At 32.1% G+C, this 19,156-nt stretch overlaps 1 protein-coding gene across 1 annotated transcript in view; it reads right to left on the bottom strand.

Moving 5' to 3' along the window:
- The window catches only part of LOC134724729 (integrator complex subunit 1-like), a 50,155-nt gene that overhangs the window by 30,628 nt on the left and 371 nt on the right, over positions 1-19,156 (bottom strand). Inside the window, exons 2-17 of the mRNA XM_063587924.1 lie at positions 17,119-17,385; positions 16,145-16,341; positions 12,966-13,103; positions 11,777-11,921; positions 9,691-9,784; positions 8,844-9,030; positions 8,044-8,189; positions 7,480-7,621; positions 6,795-6,977; positions 4,669-4,777; positions 4,295-4,415; positions 3,933-4,010; positions 1,878-2,035; positions 1,369-1,465; positions 932-1,084; positions 271-346 (exon numbers count right to left, since the gene is read on the bottom strand). Coding sequence (XP_063443994.1) covers positions 271-346; positions 932-1,084; positions 1,369-1,465; positions 1,878-2,035; positions 3,933-4,010; positions 4,295-4,415; positions 4,669-4,777; positions 6,795-6,977; positions 7,480-7,621; positions 8,044-8,189; positions 8,844-9,030; positions 9,691-9,784; positions 11,777-11,921; positions 12,966-13,103; positions 16,145-16,341; positions 17,119-17,385 — 2,291 coding nt within the window. The remainder of the gene's footprint in view (positions 1-270; positions 347-931; positions 1,085-1,368; positions 1,466-1,877; positions 2,036-3,932; positions 4,011-4,294; positions 4,416-4,668; positions 4,778-6,794; positions 6,978-7,479; positions 7,622-8,043; positions 8,190-8,843; positions 9,031-9,690; positions 9,785-11,776; positions 11,922-12,965; positions 13,104-16,144; positions 16,342-17,118; positions 17,386-19,156) is intronic.

The raw sequence follows: 19,156 nt of genomic DNA, 5'->3' as shown, positions 1-19,156 counted from the left end.
ACATTAAACCAAAAGTGGCCCAGATCTTGTAACTTACTATCATACACTTACTTGCCTGTACCAAGTCAGGAATATGACAGTTCTTGTTCATTCGTTTTTGATGCGTTTTGTTATTTGATTTTGCCATGTGATTATTGACTTTCCAAATTGATTTTCCTCTAAGTTCAGTATTTTTGTGATTTTATTTTTTATTAACAAAACTAGATGTCTTTCCAACGCAATTACAAATTACCCACACAAAATGGTGACATATCTACTTATTTTACTAACCTGTCTTTCTTGATCAACGATATCACTGACAGTTTTATCCTCTACTACTGTGGTTGGCGGTGGAAATACATAATTTCTGTAAAATATAAGATGTTATACTTATCTGATTCCAATTTACCGTATATTAATTAACTTTGGGGTGCATTTATTATTGCAACTATGGTACTTTGAACACAAATGGAAATTTCATATCAATTCTGATTACTGAAAAAGTCATTTGTATACAAGTACTACTTATGAAATTTCAAAAGCAACTTTTTTATTGTGTTTTTTGCAAAATCCATCCCTTTTGCAATAATAACAATAATAAAAACATTGCACAAATTTCTGAATTAACAGTATTCATAAAAAAGAAGATGTGGTATGATTGCCAATGATACAACTATCCACAAAAGACCAAAATGACACATACATTAACAACTTTTTTGTTTATTTTATAAATCAGAAGTCTTAGTAATTAACAACTGATCAAGTTGCTGTTTATAATCTCATGGTTTTCTTAAAAAAGATCTTTCAGCAATGTTAAGTTTGCATCAACATTATGTGCAATTACTTTTTCCACAGAAGACTTGTTTTGTTTGATTATACTTTATTTATTATGTTTTTATATTCGATATGATGTCTAAAATAACAAACTTGTAATAAAAAGTTTCATACTTACTTTGTCATAACCATTTCCATCATACATTTCAGTGTTGGATAATTCTCCCACGATGTCAGGCCAAATGTGCGTGGATTGAAGGCAGACAAAACCAGTAGAATGACCCAGGATTTCCAGTATAAGTTAGAAATAGCTAATGTAGGTGGTTTATATCTGAAAATAGCAATTTGAAATATTTTAAATTGGATAATTTTCATAAAGGTTTACAGATATAAGGAAAGTACATGTTGTTAAAATAAATATGTGGTTTGAATTTGTAAGATTTCAATTGGCTGTTAATTTCAGAATAATTTTCTTGATAGTTTTGCAGCATGGCTACAATGTCTTGACAGAACTTTGGATCTAATTTATATCATTTATATAATCAACAGTCTAAAAAAAAAATTTCTATCCATGATGTTTAGAAGCCTTATGATAAGGCATAATCATGACCTTACCCCTTGGGTAATGTTATATCTACTGGGTGACTGTATGAACACAGATTCAGTAAGGCATCAATCAACTCCAGTCTCTCCATCTGTAAGACTACTTGACCTAAAACAAAACAATACAAACTCAGTAATCGCCATTGACATGATATTTTCATTGGAATGCACAAATAACATAAATTGATAGAGAGAAAACCAATCTAGGATACAGCCTAAAACCAAGGACAACACATCAACTATAAAGTTAATAACCGTTCCTTAATCTATAGTTAAAGTTGATTTCTCACTATAAAAACTTTATTTAAAGCTTGTACAAGAGTTGTTTATTACTACTTTTACATACTATCATAAAAAGAAGGCAACAGATATTTTTAGAAATATCATACATTAAACAAATAATAATTCTAACATTTCAATTAAGTGTCATTTTCTAATAAAAAGGGAAAAAAAGGAGGAAAAGCTTCATATTATATTCATTTTCCTAACAAGTATATAATTGCAATAAAACAAACACTGACCATCTAAACTTAAATATGCAGCCCTTTTAATCAGCTGGTCTGCCAGGTCCACACTTTCAGCAGGTCCAAGAGGTAGATCTGGAGAGAGTCCTATGACTAACACTCTCATCAGTGTATCTTCTAATACAGGCACTTCTGCTGCCAGTCTCATAAACAAACTATAAAGTAGGATGTAACTTTAATATGAAGAACCACAATAACAGTGCTGGTCTTTTGTTTTAAGTTTGTCATGTGTGTGTGTAGGAAATTTAATGTCATGAAGTAAAACAGTATCTGTTCTTTTCCATTATAGCTTCAAATTAGCAGTTTGATCCTTTTGATCCTACCATGTTGGGGGAATAAATTTAGTCTATATTTTGACATAATTTCTGCCTTAATTTGGCAGGGTTATTGATTCTTTATATACTAATAAGAAGTACAAGTTATGGTTGGCTTTTTGCAATACAGTTCTGTAAATCAACTAGTTTTCATGATCAATAAATTTACTCAACTTTTATAAGTAGAAAAAGAAAGCAAATATTAATTCTTGTGAATTGTTTATAATATACAAATGTATTAAACTTAGATATTCTCTTCTATATACAGTAAAACCTGTATAAACCGGCCGGCTACGGGACTATGAAAAAGGGCCGGTTTGGACAGTGAGCCGGTTTCTTCAGGTTTCCGTTTTGACCGGAAGTTAATGTCTTGTGACGTCCGACGTCCGACATTTTGCATGTAAAAGTTCTCTCTGATTGTAAATTATTTGATAAATTAAAATACTTTCACTCCGTTTTTCATTGTTTGCATTTGCATCATCATGCTCGCATTGTTTGGAATGAAAGACGAGAGTCCATTAGTTGTTGCCATCGGGTGTTTTTCATTATCAAGGTCATTTGTTTAGGGGTTTACAAAAGGGAACCCAGGATTTCGAAATCACGATGAGAATTTCTTACTTCGTGATTTAAATTTGTTTATCCAAGTTAAAACGTAAGTTCAATCCAAGATATATTCGGTGTGTCTTTTCGTTTAATCGACACGTTTATAATGTTTTAATAAATAATACAGCTGACTACTGTACGATTGTAGGTTCACAGTTTGACACCTGACTAATTGATTATCAAATATGTTTTGATTGCATGTCGATCATTAAAATCAATTAGACAAACCGGTTTTGACAGGTAATAATTAATGTAATTAAAAGAGTATTGAGAATTCATAATTAGACCGGAATTCGGAATACACAGGGTCCGGTTTACAAAGGTTATTTTAACAAAGACTTTGAATGGAAAAATATGGGACTTTCATTTTCGTTCGGAATGGACAGGAAACCGGTTTATTCAGGGTCCGGTTTAATCAGGTTTGACTGTAACTGCATCAACACAAGAAGCGAATCTAAAAAGAAGTTACTGCAAATTCTATTATAAGTTGTTATACATGTATGCATACAAATGTTGTTGTACAGTATTAGGAAATTTGTTTTGTCACATTTTCATCTATATATATCCCATATAATTTTTTATAATCTATATGTATTTGAATTGACTTTTCATATGATGGCCCAAGACCGCAATTAATGACCCCGCTTTTCGTTGTCCACGAATATAGTTCCTTTTAATTAGAGTGTATTTTTCCTTAATTTTTTTTCTTCCCTTCCTTACTCATTTCTTTTTTTTTTTTGGGTGGAAATGAAAGAAGAGAGATGAAATAAATTTTTGGATGTTGTATTTTAACTGATTTTGATATGGAATGAGTGATTATGCCAAGTGCAAAAAGGTAATATTCACAGTTTTCGGAACATCTCTTGACTTGTCAATAGGGGTATGGATGTGTATTGGCTAAATTTGTAAAAGTGATTGCTTCCATCTCTCTGAATTTTGGATATATATTTGGACTAGGACTATACATTACACACACACAAAAAATTGACAAAAGTGCATGGTGCAATTTTTTAATGATGAGAAAGAACTGATAGAGGAATTAATTGTGGTCTGTGGCCTGATTCCCCCCCAAAGACTGTTTAAAAAATCTCTAATTATCTCCCCTGATTAAATTATAATGTATAAATTATCTTACATTCTATCAACATCTGGTGGCCAGTTGTCTTTGTTGTGATATTGTTCTACATTCTCCAGAAACAGTACTTTGTGAAGACTGAAATAAAAATGCAGCAATGACAAAAATCATGTCCAACTAACATACTTATCAAATGAAAAATTTCAATGTAAGTAGACAAAATTGTAAGATTTGTTATTGTGATATCAGTAAATACTGTATACAAATAACGTCAATAATTAAAGCGAAACTTATTTTGGAAAACAATTCTGTCTCAATTTATCCTACATTACAATAATATAATTATTAAAATTTTAAATTCCTAGTACAAAGATTCTAAGTCTGTTGAACTTGATTCTCTATTTGGTTAAATGAAGACTTACCAGTGGACATATTCAGCTGGTTTGATTTCCATAAACTTTGGTAAGACTGTATGTAACCACCAAACAGCGTCTCTCTGTATTACTGAAATCTGGTCTCGGAAAGTGTGCAAGGCATCTAAATCTATAAATCGAAAAAATAACATAAGCTATCTTTTAAACACATCAATAATAGTTTTCATTTCAGAAAAAAAACTTATTTCTTTGCTAAGTAATAATAATAAAAAAGTTTTTCTTTCAACAGATGTTTTATGTTTTGATATCTAAAAGAATTTGCAAATTTCATTATTATTACTTTATTCAAATTTCTCAATAAAATAAGTCTATAAAAATCTTTGAAATTTTCACATCTAACAATTCATATGTTGAGTGAATACCTTTTTTTTCTGACTTGACAGATGGTACAGCTGTTTCTCTGATGGTTGGAGTAATGCCCAGGAATACAGTCAGTGCTACAATGTCTGCCACAGAGGAGGCATATCTCTCCTAGAAAATCATAATGAACATTTAATTAAGATTGTCAATAGTCAAATCTGCTACTGTAGACTCATTATCATTCATTGGATACCAATTGTAATGGAATCTGTAGGTACCCAGAAACCATGAATTCTAATGTACAAGAATTATAAATTTTCTATTAGAATGTATGCAGACTTTGGCCAATTTTTCATCAATCCACAAAAATGGTACACAAAAAATAATCCACAGTATAAAGGTCACATTTATCAAGGAAAAAAAACTGTTTTGTCCGACCTCTCACTTTTCCGCCATGTAGTAATATAGATCCATTTTTATCCTAATTTTTTCCATTGTCCTGAGGATATTTTTATGTGCTGGTTTCACTGTAAAGATGAAAAATACATGTTTCTAAGAAAGGGGATGGGAATGTCAAATCCTTATTTCAATCAAAGAGCTGAATAGCTCTGAGGGGAAAGACGGCCCTTGTTTCTATTTAATTATGTTTTTGGAAATGGGGGGGGGGGGTATCTTTTGATAGTTTTCATATGAAGAATGAAAAAGAGAACAGCTAGAACATGTAGAAAGGTTGACAATATTGAAATCAATTATTGTTTATGTAATTTCATTTCCTTAGTTTATGATTCAATTTGGACCAATGCAAGAGATCTGCATCTTCTAAATCTAAACATTTGATTAAAGTTGATAGCTAATTATCTAAATTAAAAGCTCAACTGAATTCTGTCATTTCACAACAACTACAATATTTTTTGAAATCTTGATTGTGTACCACTGAACTGCAGGCTAGGGCCATTTTCCATTTTTTGTGACAGTACTATTGGATTTTTAAGTTTTTTCTTTAGAAAGTGTGGACTGAAAAATCTATTCAGTTTTAAATTTCCATTGTTAAAGTTCCGAGGTACAACTCTCATCACAGGGAAACAGGTACTTATAAAAAAAACAATATGAGTGATGTAAACTGTGTGAAGCTTGTTTCCAAATCTTAATTTTGAAATATTTGTAAATAATAGATATGTTTAAACTACAAAATGCAAATTTTTATTATTATTTATTTTTTTTACCATTACAATGATTATGAAGGTACACAAAATTTTAGTTTCAATAGAAGACTACTAATCCAATGAAATGTCCTATTTGAAGTGTTTAAATACATTAACTTTTATTTTAGTGGATAATTACTCATCAATTGAGGTGCTCCTGAATTGGAGGAAGATTCTCAGAATTTTTACAGAAAAAAGTGGTCTCACTAATTAGCGACAAGAAGAATTTTAGCGACAAGAAGCGACAAGAAGAATAATGTTTTCTTGTCGCTAAATAGTCTTCTTGACGCTTCTTGTCGCTTTTTGACGCTTTTTGTCTCTAATTAGTGAGACCCGAAAAAAGTAATAAAATCGTTTCTTTCCCCTGTCTCATGTAATCACACGATCGTTGTTTATTTTGAAAGTTGTTGACCTACATATTAAAGTATTGTATGTTGATGTTTAAATCATCTACAGTAAACAATATTATGTTTATATTTAACAAATACAAATTTGTAATTAGTGCACGATCTCTAAGAATGATTTAAATAACCAGTGAACTTGTGAAGGATATCCCTGCTTCTTCCAAGAATGACGTCACTATAAAATACAATGTAGGTTGGATATATTTAGAATATCTCGTCATATCAATTTTTCCGGATTGTAAAATAAACATAAATAGTGTAAAGGAGAGTTCAAGATACGATAATTTCGTGAGAAACAGAAGGTAAATGTGTAAAAAAGTGTTTAAAGTCAAACTATTCACTTCTGGGTCTCCTTCTCTTCAATCTAAGTAAGATTTGTTGGGGGGTTTTCCACACTATAACATGTATAAAAACAAAATGAATGATGTGAGGGAGTGTCACTCTGGTCAACCTCATAGGGGATTGACGGCTTGAAGCCGTCTTTCCCAAAAATATGATTCATTAAAATATAGGATACAACAAATGCATTGACATTGCAAAAATAGTAACCAGCTAAAAAAAAAAAGATTTATATTTTATTACCTTAAATGCATGTTCCATATCTGAAAACTTTGGTTCATTTCTTTCTTGCATAAGTCCCAAACAAAAGGCAGAGAAATGCACGTCATGTCGTAGATTTCTTGCAATCTCACGTAACAATGCTCTCACAGCTCGTAAGTAGTCGTCCTTGTTGGCAAGTAAGTCTTGGAAAATTTCTGCTAAAATCTACAAATAAAACAAATACTTTTCTATAAACACACTGTATGCATTTAAAACAAAATTCATTGTTAATTGCAAGAATTGAAACTTTGAGTGATCTCAAAATAGGATAACATTGACTCAAATGCCATAAGTATATTTTTTAACTCTCCTTCAATATTTACGACAGAGATTATGATATCCTTTTATGCTTATAAGTTATGATCTACAATTGTATAAAATTTAATCCATATCAGTCTAGCTTGTTAAGAAAAGTTGCACTTTTACCAAATTTGGCACTAATTCATTTATCTTCCCTTTAACATGAATTTTCTCCCCTTATATTTGTGGGACTGGGATGATTCCCCCCTATGTATATTTTAAGGTGGTCTAACTACAACTGATTTAAATTTCATCAATGATCACTCAGCTTAACAGGAGAAGTTTGCCTAAGAAGCACGTGGACAAACAGACATACTGATGATACTAAAATTTACTCACTGTTTTAATCATACATAGAGTTACCTACCCTTGCTGCCTGATCCTGTGAGTTTTGGAAGAGTACTGTAATTAATGCCATGTTGTTAGGATTTCTAGAGTTAGACAGCTCATTATAAATAGTGTGTGTCATAATCATTCTAAGGTTTTCTGGATGCTGTGACAATACTTCCCTAAAATAAGATTAAAAGCTTGTTGCAAATGTTAAGTGAATATCTATTTTTTTTAATTCTAAAACTAATGCAATACTACCAATGTACTTACGTTTGGTGATGGTTATGTCTTGGTTTAAGGAAAAATATTGATTTATAAAATTCTGAATTCTTGGTTTATAACTTAAATTAAAGAAACCAGTAGAATACAAAACTTTCATTATGAATTTCCTCATTTTGTATAAATCTCCTTGTATTTAATTTACATTTAAATTACTGTAAATAAAAAAAAAAAAATTTCATTTCAATACATATTTTTGATAATGTCAATTTTTCATTACATAAAACCTTGACTTCATGTGATTCTATAGTAAATACCTACTTAAGACAAGCTAGCAAATGATTGAGTTAAGGCTTTGTCTTACTTCATAACAGATACCTACTTGAGACAAGCCAGGAAATGATTGAGTAAAGGTTTTGTTTTCATCCTCATCTTGATTAACAATGATAAAACCTCTGTATCATTTGGATCATTCTGACCACAGTTTAAACACACTGACATCAGAAGATCCTGAGCTGATCTCGTTAACTGTAAAAATAAATTATATAATATTAAATTTTTAATAAACTTTGAACCTGTCAAAATAATTGAGTCTAATAATTATCCCTTTATTGTTGAAAATCTGATCTTGTTTACATAGTTGTCCATCATTTTCATTGTCATGATTGTTGTCTCAATAGAAATTGTACAACATCAACCAATTGTAATGTTGAGTCCCCCCACCCCAGGGACAGCACTTTTTTTACCCCACCATCATCATACATAATTAAAATAAGATAAATTAGAACAAAACTTCCTTTGAATTTTGGTATTTTTAATACAACCACCCATATAAAGTTTAAAAAAATAGTATTTTGTTGAACACCCCTCAGTTGCACTAAAGTGTTATGAAAATATCTTAAGATTTTTTAACATATAAGAAATTCCAGGTATTAACAAAAGGGAAGTAAGCATCTGAAATAAACTTAAAGTGCTTACACTTTACAAGCTTTAACTGTCAATGTGTTGACCACAAAGCAAATCATTCTGTTCAGTAGTATCTAAGAAAAGTGTGACAGAAATATTTCCCCACCAAACAGAAGAACAAATAGATGAACAAGGTGAAAGCAATTATTTTCCTAGGGTGGAGATACAATACGGCAAAAATAACTTCTAGAGAGCTATATGTATTAAAATACAAACCTTTGGATTTTGTAGCCACATTTCTAACTTCTGAGCAGACAGCAATCTGACTTCACCATATCCACAAGTGGATGTCATCAATCGTATTAAGTTACGAGCTGTGGAATCTGTTCCCTGTCTTCTATTTATCTGTTCCTTAATAAGATCTATTACAAATGTCTCTATACTGTCTTGTTGGAATGGGTATCTGAAATTTAGTTATAAGAAATAATATAGGATCACTATTTACATGACTTAATGATAAACCAAGGCTACTGGAAATAACACATCAAAAAAAATTTAGCCAACCATTTCTTTTAAAAATTTCAATCACATTTCTGAAAGTTATCTCCCCTTATCAAGATCTTCCTCCTTATATGTTACTGGCTGTATTGCTGTGTTGTTTGCTTTGTAGATTGTTTGATGTCAAAAGTATCAATAAATTGCACAATATAATGCAATGTTTTTACAATTCAGAGGAAATGTCAATCTTTCAACAAATTATATGTTTGTCATAGGTTTCCTTTCTTAAAACATTATACAGCTAATTCTTGGATATTTTTGTTGGATATTTTTGGGAATGTTACATTGTACATCTTTGATTTTCAAAATCAATTTTCAAATGTGTGATTATCTTAGGTGAATTGAAAAACCATGTACTTTTAACTGTAATCTGCTTTCCTTTTATCTCAAATGGTCTATTTTTCCAGATCCCCCTACTCCCCAAAAAAACCACAAAAAAACAAAACAAACATAAATTTAATTAAAACATGTTAACAAACCAAATTTGTTTTTTGTGGTTGCTCATTAAATCACTCTAGATGTTCACCTTACCAATACCAAACAAACAACAATAAAAGATTCATACCTTGGAAATACATTAATATCCAGGTCACCAAATAAATTATCAGCTGATTCCATTTTAACATTTCCATCCTCATCTTCTACAACTACTGGACTTGCTGAAATATACAAATGAAAGATTATTTAAATGAGTGTTGACTTAACAACCAATTTTCAACTTGGTATTATAATCGATGAGTTAAGACATCAAAGCAAATACTAAATCATAATAAAAACACAAGAAAATATCTGGTGCTACCAACTGATACTTCCGGAAATGAACAGTTTTGAAAGAAAACTTCTTTCTTAAGGGTTCAAAATACTAGACTAAGTATGCATTGGGACGCAAATAAACATCTACTATTTATCAGCAGTAGAAATGTGTTACTACTCATGGTGGTACATGTTTACTATTTAGAAAACTAACTTTAAAAAGTGTCCTTGACCCCTTATATTAATGGGCTTCTTTGCCTTTCCTTTATCTTCAATCTGTGTAAGTTTCATTTCAATCAAGATCAGGAAGCAGAAGATATCATTTTGAAACCATTTAAAAACATATATTCATTTTAACTACAAGTGATTCTGATCTTTTGACCTAATGACCTCAAAGTCAATAGGGTTTTCCCCTTTGCTATATCTTCCACTTGTTTCAGTTTCATTCAAATAAAGCATAAGATATCAAAATTATTAACTATGAATCATTAGTTTGGGAAAATAGACAGAAGGAAAGACTGACTTACAAAGCTGATCATATATGGGACTAAAAGTTTTCTGTACATACCTGACCCACCTTGAGAGGGTTCTGACTGCAGAAGAGATTTATGTGGTAAATTAGTATTGAAGGCAGTGATCACATTGTCTACTCTCTGTACATACCTGATCCACCTTGAGATGGTTCTGACTGCAGAAGAGATTTAGGTGGTAAATTAGTATTGAAGGCAGTGATCACATTGTCTACTCTCTGTACATACCTGATCCACCTTGAGATGGTTCTGACTGCAGAAGAGATTTAGGTGGTAAATTAGTATTGAAGGCAATGATCACATTGTCTACTCTCTGTACATACCTGATCCACCTTGAGAGGGTTCTGACTGCAGAAGAGATTTAGGTGGTAAATTAGTATTGAAGGCAGTGATCACATTGTCTACTCTCTGTACATACCTGATCCACCTTGAGATGGTTCTGACTGCAGAAGAGATTTAGGTGGTAAATTAGTATTGAAGGCAGTGATCACATTGTCTACTCTCTGTACATACCTGATCCACCTTGAGATGGTTCTGACTGCAGAAGAGATTTAGGTGGTAAATTAGTATTGAAGGCAATGATCACATTGTCTACTCTCTGTACATACCTGATCCACCTTGAGAGGGTTCTGACTGCAGAAGAGATTTAGGTGGTAAATTAGTATTGAAGGCAATGATCACATTGTCTACTCTCTGTACATACCTGATCCACCTTGAGAGGGTTCTGACTGCAGAAGAGATTTAGGTGGTAAATTAGTATTGAAGGCAGTGATCACATTGTCTACTCTCTGTACATACCTGACCCACCTTGAGATGGTTCTGACTGCAGAAGAGATTTAGGTGGTAAATTAGTATTGAAGGCAATGATCACATTGTCTACTCTCTGTACATACCTGACCCACCTTGAGAGGGTTCTGACTGAAGGAGAGATTTAGGTGGTAAGTTAGTATTGAAGGCAATGATCACATTGTCTACTCTCTGTACATACCTGATCCACCTTGAGATGGTTCTGACTGAAGGAGAGATTTAGGTGGTAAATTAGTATTGAAGGCAGTGATCACATTGTCTACTCTCTGTACATACCTGACCCACCTTGAGAGGGTTCTGACTGCAGAAGAGATTTAGGTGGTAAGTTAGTATTGAAGGCAGTGATCACATTGTCTACTCTCTGTACATACCTGACCCACCTTGAGATGGTTCTGACTGCAGAAGAGATTTAGGTGGTAAATTAGTATTGAAGGCAGTGATCACATTGTCTACTCTCTGTACATACCTGACCCACCTTGAGAGGGTTCTGACTGCAGAAGAGATTTAGGTGGTAAATTAGTATTGAAGGCAATGATCACATTGTCTACTCTCTGTACATACCTGATCCACCTTGAGATGGTTCTGACTGAAGGAGAGATTTAGGTGGTAAATTAGTATTGAAGGCAGTGATCACATTGTCAACAAATCCTTTACAATCAGAACGATCTATCCACACTCTGTCTCCCAATGAATCATCAATGAAAACCTAAAAAATAGAAAAAGTACTATTAAGGGCATACAATACAGTTTTGATCCTGTATTTACAAGTTCGTGAAAATTTGCATATAGGCTGTGTTTTACCTGATTTAATCAAATATGTAATAAAAAATACACCTTCATGTGCTACTTTTTGAGTAAAATGAGGTCGAAATTTTGTATATTTGCTCAAAATTCAGATTTGTGGCCGTAATTTCTTTTTCGAAAGAAAGACATAAGTTTTTTGTTATAAAAGATAAACACAAATTGTTTTTTGTTAAATAATCGGTAATTTCTGTATTTTATAAGCATCATAAAAAATTATGCATTTTTTATTCAGAAATAACTCATATTTATCAAATGTTCATGAATTGAGGAAAATACCTCATTTTTTGCTGCCTTTTTATCAAAATTAAAAAAAAAACTCTATTTACAGTTTTATAAAATTTGGATAATAATCTCCCTGCAAAATGAAACAAATTGCTGTTTTGAAAAATAAGGGTACATGAACTCGTTTTCAAATTAAATCAGTTTGAATGATAAAAACCAGTCGAAAAATGCATCTTTTCCCGATATGTCACAGTTTGACGTCGCGAAAATAACATTTTACGTTAGCAACGTCATTACCTCCCCTGTAACTGTATCGTATGCCCTTAAGAAAACATATATTCCAATCAGTACATGGGATAATTTCTAAATTTCTTATGCAGTTTAATTAAATTTTCATTAAGCAGAGAATGGAAGTATTTCAATTTCCCATATTTCTATGAGAATTTAAATCACAGTTCTGATAAGTTCAATAAACTACACAAGTTGATTAAATTGTCTTGTATATATAAATATATGTGTAAATTTTTGCTTATTTTTGCAGATAGAACAAAATCGCCCATATAAATTCTGCCAATTTAAATTTGCACATACACATGAATTGATAAAAGCTTTGTATCTGCAAAAATATAACCGCCAAAATATTTCGTATATTAAATTTCAATTTTGAACATCTTGAGTAGATCAAATGTGGGACGTACAAACTGATACAATTTCTCTAACCTACCTTCACAAATTCATCAGGCCAGTTCTCTTCCTCTATAAAGGCAGCCAGTAGTATACTACACATACAAACAGACACAAGGGGGTTTCCTTTAGATTTGAAGTTCAAGGATACATCTCTCTTTAGTGTACTGCACATAGCCTGAAATATATTATACATGTATATTTATATCTAGTATAACTGGTGACTCAGAAAAGACAACAGATATCATTTGTCTGCTCACCAGTGCTTCTTTCTGATAGAGATCAATTCATTTAAAAAACTATGAATGGTTTCAAAAGATTGTTAACTGCTGCAATCAAACTTGTTTTTCTCGCTGTGTTGAGGCAATGATGGCTTTTGGCTGTTTTCTTTTACCTTAGCTCTTACCTCTATTACGACTTCATTGTTAAACAAACTAGGTATTTCTTTAGCTTTTACCTCTATTATGACTTCATTGTTAAACAAACTAGGTTTTTCTTTGGCTCTTACCTCTATTACGACTTCATTGTTAAACAAACTAGGTATTTCTATAGCTTTTACCTCTACTATGACTTCATTGTTAAACAAACTAGGTTTTTCTTTGGCCCTTACCTCTATTACGACTTCATTGTTAAACAAACTAGGTTTTTCTTTGGCCCTTACCTCTACTACCACTTCATTGTTAAACAAACTAGGTTTTTCTTTGGCTCTTACCTCTATTACGACTTCATTGTTAAACAAACTAAGTTTTTCTTTGGCTCTTACCTCTATAACGACTTCATTGTTAAACAAACTAGGTTTTTCTTTGGCTCTTACCTCTATTACGACTTCATTGTTAAACAAACTAGGTTTTTCTTTGGCTCTTACCTCTATTACGACTTCATTGTTAAACAAACTAGGTATTTCTTTAGCTTTTACCTCTATTATGACTTCATTGTTAAACAAACTAAGTTTTTCTAGAAAAAACCCTTATCTCTATTACGACTTCATTGTTAAACAAACTAGGTTTTTCTTTGGCCCTTACCTCTACTACCACTTCATTGTTAAACAAACTAGGTTTTTCTTTGGCTCTTACCTCTATTACCACTTCATTGTTAAACAAACTAGGTATTTCTATAGCTTTTACCTCTATTACCACTTCATTGTTAAACAAACAAGGTTTTTCTTTGGCTCTTAGCTCTATTATGACTTCATTGTTAAACAAACTAGGTTTTTCTTTGGCTCTTACCTCTATTACGACTTCATTGTTAAACAAACTAGGTATTTCTTTAGCTTTTACCTCTATTATGACTTCATTGTTAAACAAACTAGGTTTTTCTTTGGCCCTTACCTCTATTACGACTTCATTGTTAAACAAACTAGGTTTTTCTTTGGCCCTTACCTCTATTACGACTTCATTGTTAAACAAACTAAGTTTTTCTTTGGCTCTTACCTCTATTATGACTTCATTGTTTATAAAAAAAACTAAGTTTTTCTTTGGCTCTTACCTCTATTATGACTTCATTGTTAAACAAACTAGGTTTTTCTTTGGCTCTTACCTCTATTACGACTTCATTGTTAAACAAACTAGGTTTTTCTTTGGCTCTTACCTCTATAACCACTTCATTGTTAAACAAACTAGGTTTTTCTTTGGCTCTTACCTCTATTATGACTTCATTGTTAAACAAACTAAGTTTTTCTTTGGCTCTTACCTCTATTACGACTTCATTGTTAAACAAACTAGGTTTTTCTTTGGCTCTTACCTCTATTATGACTTCATTGTTAAACAAACTAGGTTTTTCTTTGGCTCTTACCTCTATTACCACTTCATTGTTAAACAAACTAGGTTTTTCTTTGGCTCTTACCTCTATAACCACTTCATTGTTAAACAAACTAGGTTTTTCTTTGGCTCTTACCTCTATTATGACTTCATTGTTAAACAAACTAAGTTTTTCTTTGGCTCTTACCTCTATTACGACTTCATTGTTAAACAAACTAGGTTTTTCTTTGGCTCTTACCTCTATTACGACTTCATTGTTAAACAAACTAGGTTTTTCTTTGGCTCTTACCTCTATTATGACTTCATTGTTAAACAAACTAGGTTTTTCTTTTGCTCTTACCTCTATTACGACTTCATTGTAATACAAACTAGGTTTTTCTTTGGCTCTTACCTCTATTATGACTTCATTGTTAAACAAACTAGGTTTTTCTTTGGCTCTTACCTCTATTATGACTTCATTGTTAAACAAACTAAGTTTTTCTTTGGCTCTTACCTCTATTATGACTTCATTGTTAAACAAACTAAGTTTTTCTTTGGCTCTTACCTCTATTACGACTTCATTGTTAAACAAACTAGGTTTTTCTTTGGCTCTTACCTCTATTACGACTTCATTGTTAAACAAACTAGGTTTTTCTTTGACTCTTACCTCTATTATGACTTCATTGTTAAACAAACTAGGTTTTTCTTTGGCTCTTACCTCTATTACCACTTCATTGTTAAACAAACTAGGTTTTTCTTTGGCTCTTACCTCTATTACCACTTCATTGTTAAACAAACTAAGTTTTTCTTTGGCTCTTACCTCTATTACGACTTCATTGTTAAACAAACTAGGTTTTTCTTTGGCTCTTGCCTCTATTATGACTTCATTGTTAAACAAACTAGGTTTTTCTTTGGCTCTTACCTCTATTACCACTTCATTGTTAAACAAACTAGGTTTTTCTTTGTCTCTTACCTCTATTACGACTTCATTGTTAAACAAACTAGGTTTTTCTTTGTCTCTTACCTCTATTATGACTTCATTGTTAAACAAACTAGGTTTTTCTTTGGCTCTTACCTCTATTACCACTTCATTGTTAAACAAACTAGGTTTTTCTTTGGCTCTTACCTCTATTACCACTTCATTGTTAAACAAACTAGGTTTTTCTTTGGCTCTTACCTCTATTACCACTTCATTGTTAAACAAACTAAGTTTTTCTTTGGCTCTTACCTCTATTACGACTTCATTGTTAAACAAACTAGGTTTTTCTTTGGCTCTTACCTCTATTATGACTTCATTGTTAAACAAACTAGGTTTTTCTTTGGCTCTTACCTCTATTACCACTTCATTGTTAAACAAACTAGGTTTTTCTTTGGCTCTTACCTCTATTACGACTTCATTGTTAAACAAACTAGGTTTTTCTTTGTCTCTTACCTCTATTATGACTTCATTGTTAAACAAACTAGGTTTTTCTTTGGCTCTTACCTCTATTACGACTTCATTGTTAAACAAACTAGGTTTTTCTTTGGCTAGGTGCATCAGTGTCAGGTACATTGCTGTTTCTGGTTTAGATCTAAGTTGTTTAAGTTGTTTGACAGCTCCACAAATCAGTCCTTCCAATCGTTCATCATTACACATATCCTCAGCTTCCAGTATCTCCTCCAACAGCTCAACTCCCTCAACTAAAATGTATGTAAAAAAATAAAAAAATAGTAACTCCTGCGTCCCTGCCGTGTCTTAATATTGTAATTATTAGCCAGCAAAGTTATTGGTTATCTACATAAACTACATTTATTTTTATACCGCAATGTACATGTATATTGTAAATTTAGAAAAAAAATATATGGGGACTTATCCCCCTCCCTTTTAAGCTTATAACATTATAAAGGGACATAACTCAAGAACAATAACAGTGATGCTACCCACATTAGTATTTGATCTGATTTTTTGTGGAAGTAAGCATTGTGTATAAGTTTCATAACAATTAGTTGAGGCACACTTGAGTAAGAAACAAGAAAAAAATCAGCATTTTTTTCATTTGTAAAGAGGCATAATTCTATATCAGTATAAGTGATGCCATGAAAGTTCAAACATGATCTGTGTTTTGAGGTAAAACATTACAATAGATTGAGGAAAACTTAAGTTAAGAGAAAGGAATTGAAAGATTCAGCAATGTGTACTTATAAATGGGCATTACACAAGACAAGTATGGTAAACGTGATGCATACAAATTGAAACTTTATCTACTTTTTTTTTGTGGTTATAAGCATTGTTTATATGTTTCATAACATATGGTGGAGGTTAACTTAAGTTAGAGATGGGCAACCAAGTTTGGTACGACGGGGAAATTATGAATTTGGAATGCTTCTACATTGTAGTAAAAAGTAAACAGTAATTCATATGCCTTCATACAACTCAAATCCTATTTCCAATTTTAGATTCTTATTTTCAAACTATACCTTCAACAGCCAGCTCTTCATATTGACTAACAGAACTAGGAGCTGGTGAACTCCGTCTATCAGTTTCAGTTCTGCCAAGGGGAGTAAATGTCTGTCCCTGAGATAATATTTTTGGCTTCTTCACTGGAGGTGCTCCAGAAATCCCTGGAGCACCCTCTCTTTTCTTTTCTGTCTTTTTACTGCTGGACTGTAATCTTGGGAGGTCACTGTCTGCTGGTGACTTACCCTTACCAAGTGCTATAAAGTCACCAGGAGGTGCAATATGTACTGCAAAATGTAGAGAGAGAAAATCAAATTGTATACAGAACTATTCAAAGCACAAGGTTTTCTTTTTTTTCACTTTTGTTTTGACATGCTTTTTTATGAAATTTTTATAGTATATAATGGAGGAAATATACACTGTTTTATCCTTGGAAAAACATTTATGACGCAATCGACAGATAGCCAATGGAATGTTGCATTAACAATAAACAAAATTTTCTCTGACAGTCAATCAGTCAAAGCTTTGTCATGTTAGTGGGACTTCTAATACATGAATACTTAACTTGACCCTAAATAGCTACATTTCTGTAAAATAAGAAATAAAAGAATACATAGACTATCTTAGGCAAAAAGGTCTCAGTGTAATTGTTTCATGAACACCAAGACATGCCAATATAAATATGATATATAAACGGCAAAGACGAGAACATTGAAGAGATGAAACCCAAACTATGAACAGTGGCAAATTATACTGCTAGAACTGGCAGATTTGATACAGCTGTTACCCAATCCCAATCTTAACCAAAACAAACCCTAAAAAGGCACAGAGAGAAAAATGGGTTGAGCATAACACACAAAGGAGTGAATCTGCACCATTGCAGATTTGAGACAATTTGTGCCATCAGGTATTAAGATTGAGGATTGTGGATATACAATGTACATGTACATGTACACCAATCTCAAGTTGGTTTAAAATTTATAAAAATTTATAGGGTTTAGTTACAGTGGTTGATCCGAAATCAATCTGTGTACATGTAAGTGATGTCATTAAACAGTTTGTTCTTACTGTGATGAAGAATATTTATTATATTTATAGGAGAAAGTGCATGAATTCAAGTTTTATAAATGCACCTTATTGCTATTTGTCAGCTTTTACTGGACATCCCAAAGGTTCCTTGTCCAACTACATTTGTAATTATGACGTCTTGACGTTTTGAAAGGCTATAATATTTTTTTGCTTTGGCACCTTTAATACAGCAAGCGAAGTAAGGCCTCAAAGGAAAAAAAATAATAGCCTTTCAAAATGTCATAATTATTTGGACTATGACGTCAATAATTCCAGCGGCACAGATTCTCAGATCAATAGGCACAGATTTCCAAAAAGCATTAAGGTGTATACAACTTATCGCTAATCCCAGCTGACCTGGCAGCTTGAATTTTTGATGCATACAACATTGTCAACAATTACTTTTCCATTGTGGCGTCAGATATTTTGTTTTATGACGTCAAAATTTTATGGGAACCTGTGTGATATTGGGACGAAGTCCCCAATTACGCATGTTACGGTAGAAAAATCAATAATAATAAAAAAAAAAATCAGGAAAATTTTCCTGAATTTTTCATTCTACTTAATAAAATGCATGTACATGTAACATGTGTAATGAACTCAAAATCATTACTTTTTACTTTCAGATCTTGTTCCTGTTCCGGTCTTGTTGCTCCCTGTTCCGGTCTTGTTGCTTCCTGTTCCGGTCTTGTTGGCATGAGATTTTGAATAAAAAAAAACGTTACCTGATATCAGCGTTTCTTTGTTTACATTGAATATGACGTCATAACTTAAATAACGTCATGAACGTCACAACTAAATCCCTAACAACAGAACCAATAGCGGAAATGTTACTGTATTTTCGTTTCTTTTATCAACATGTTTGAATAAAAACAAATAATACAGAATTCGTCCCCATTCACAGGTAATGCCTGCCTCATATTATCCAGTACTGGCGGACAAATAGCAAATTATAAGGTGTATAAAAATATATATGTTTGAGAGGCTCGT

This window comes from Mytilus trossulus, chromosome 7 (assembly GCF_036588685.1).
Source record: "Mytilus trossulus isolate FHL-02 chromosome 7, PNRI_Mtr1.1.1.hap1, whole genome shotgun sequence".
Lineage (NCBI taxonomy): Eukaryota > Metazoa > Mollusca > Bivalvia > Mytilida > Mytilidae > Mytilus > Mytilus trossulus.
This window is presented reverse-complemented; position numbering and strand designations above follow the sequence as displayed.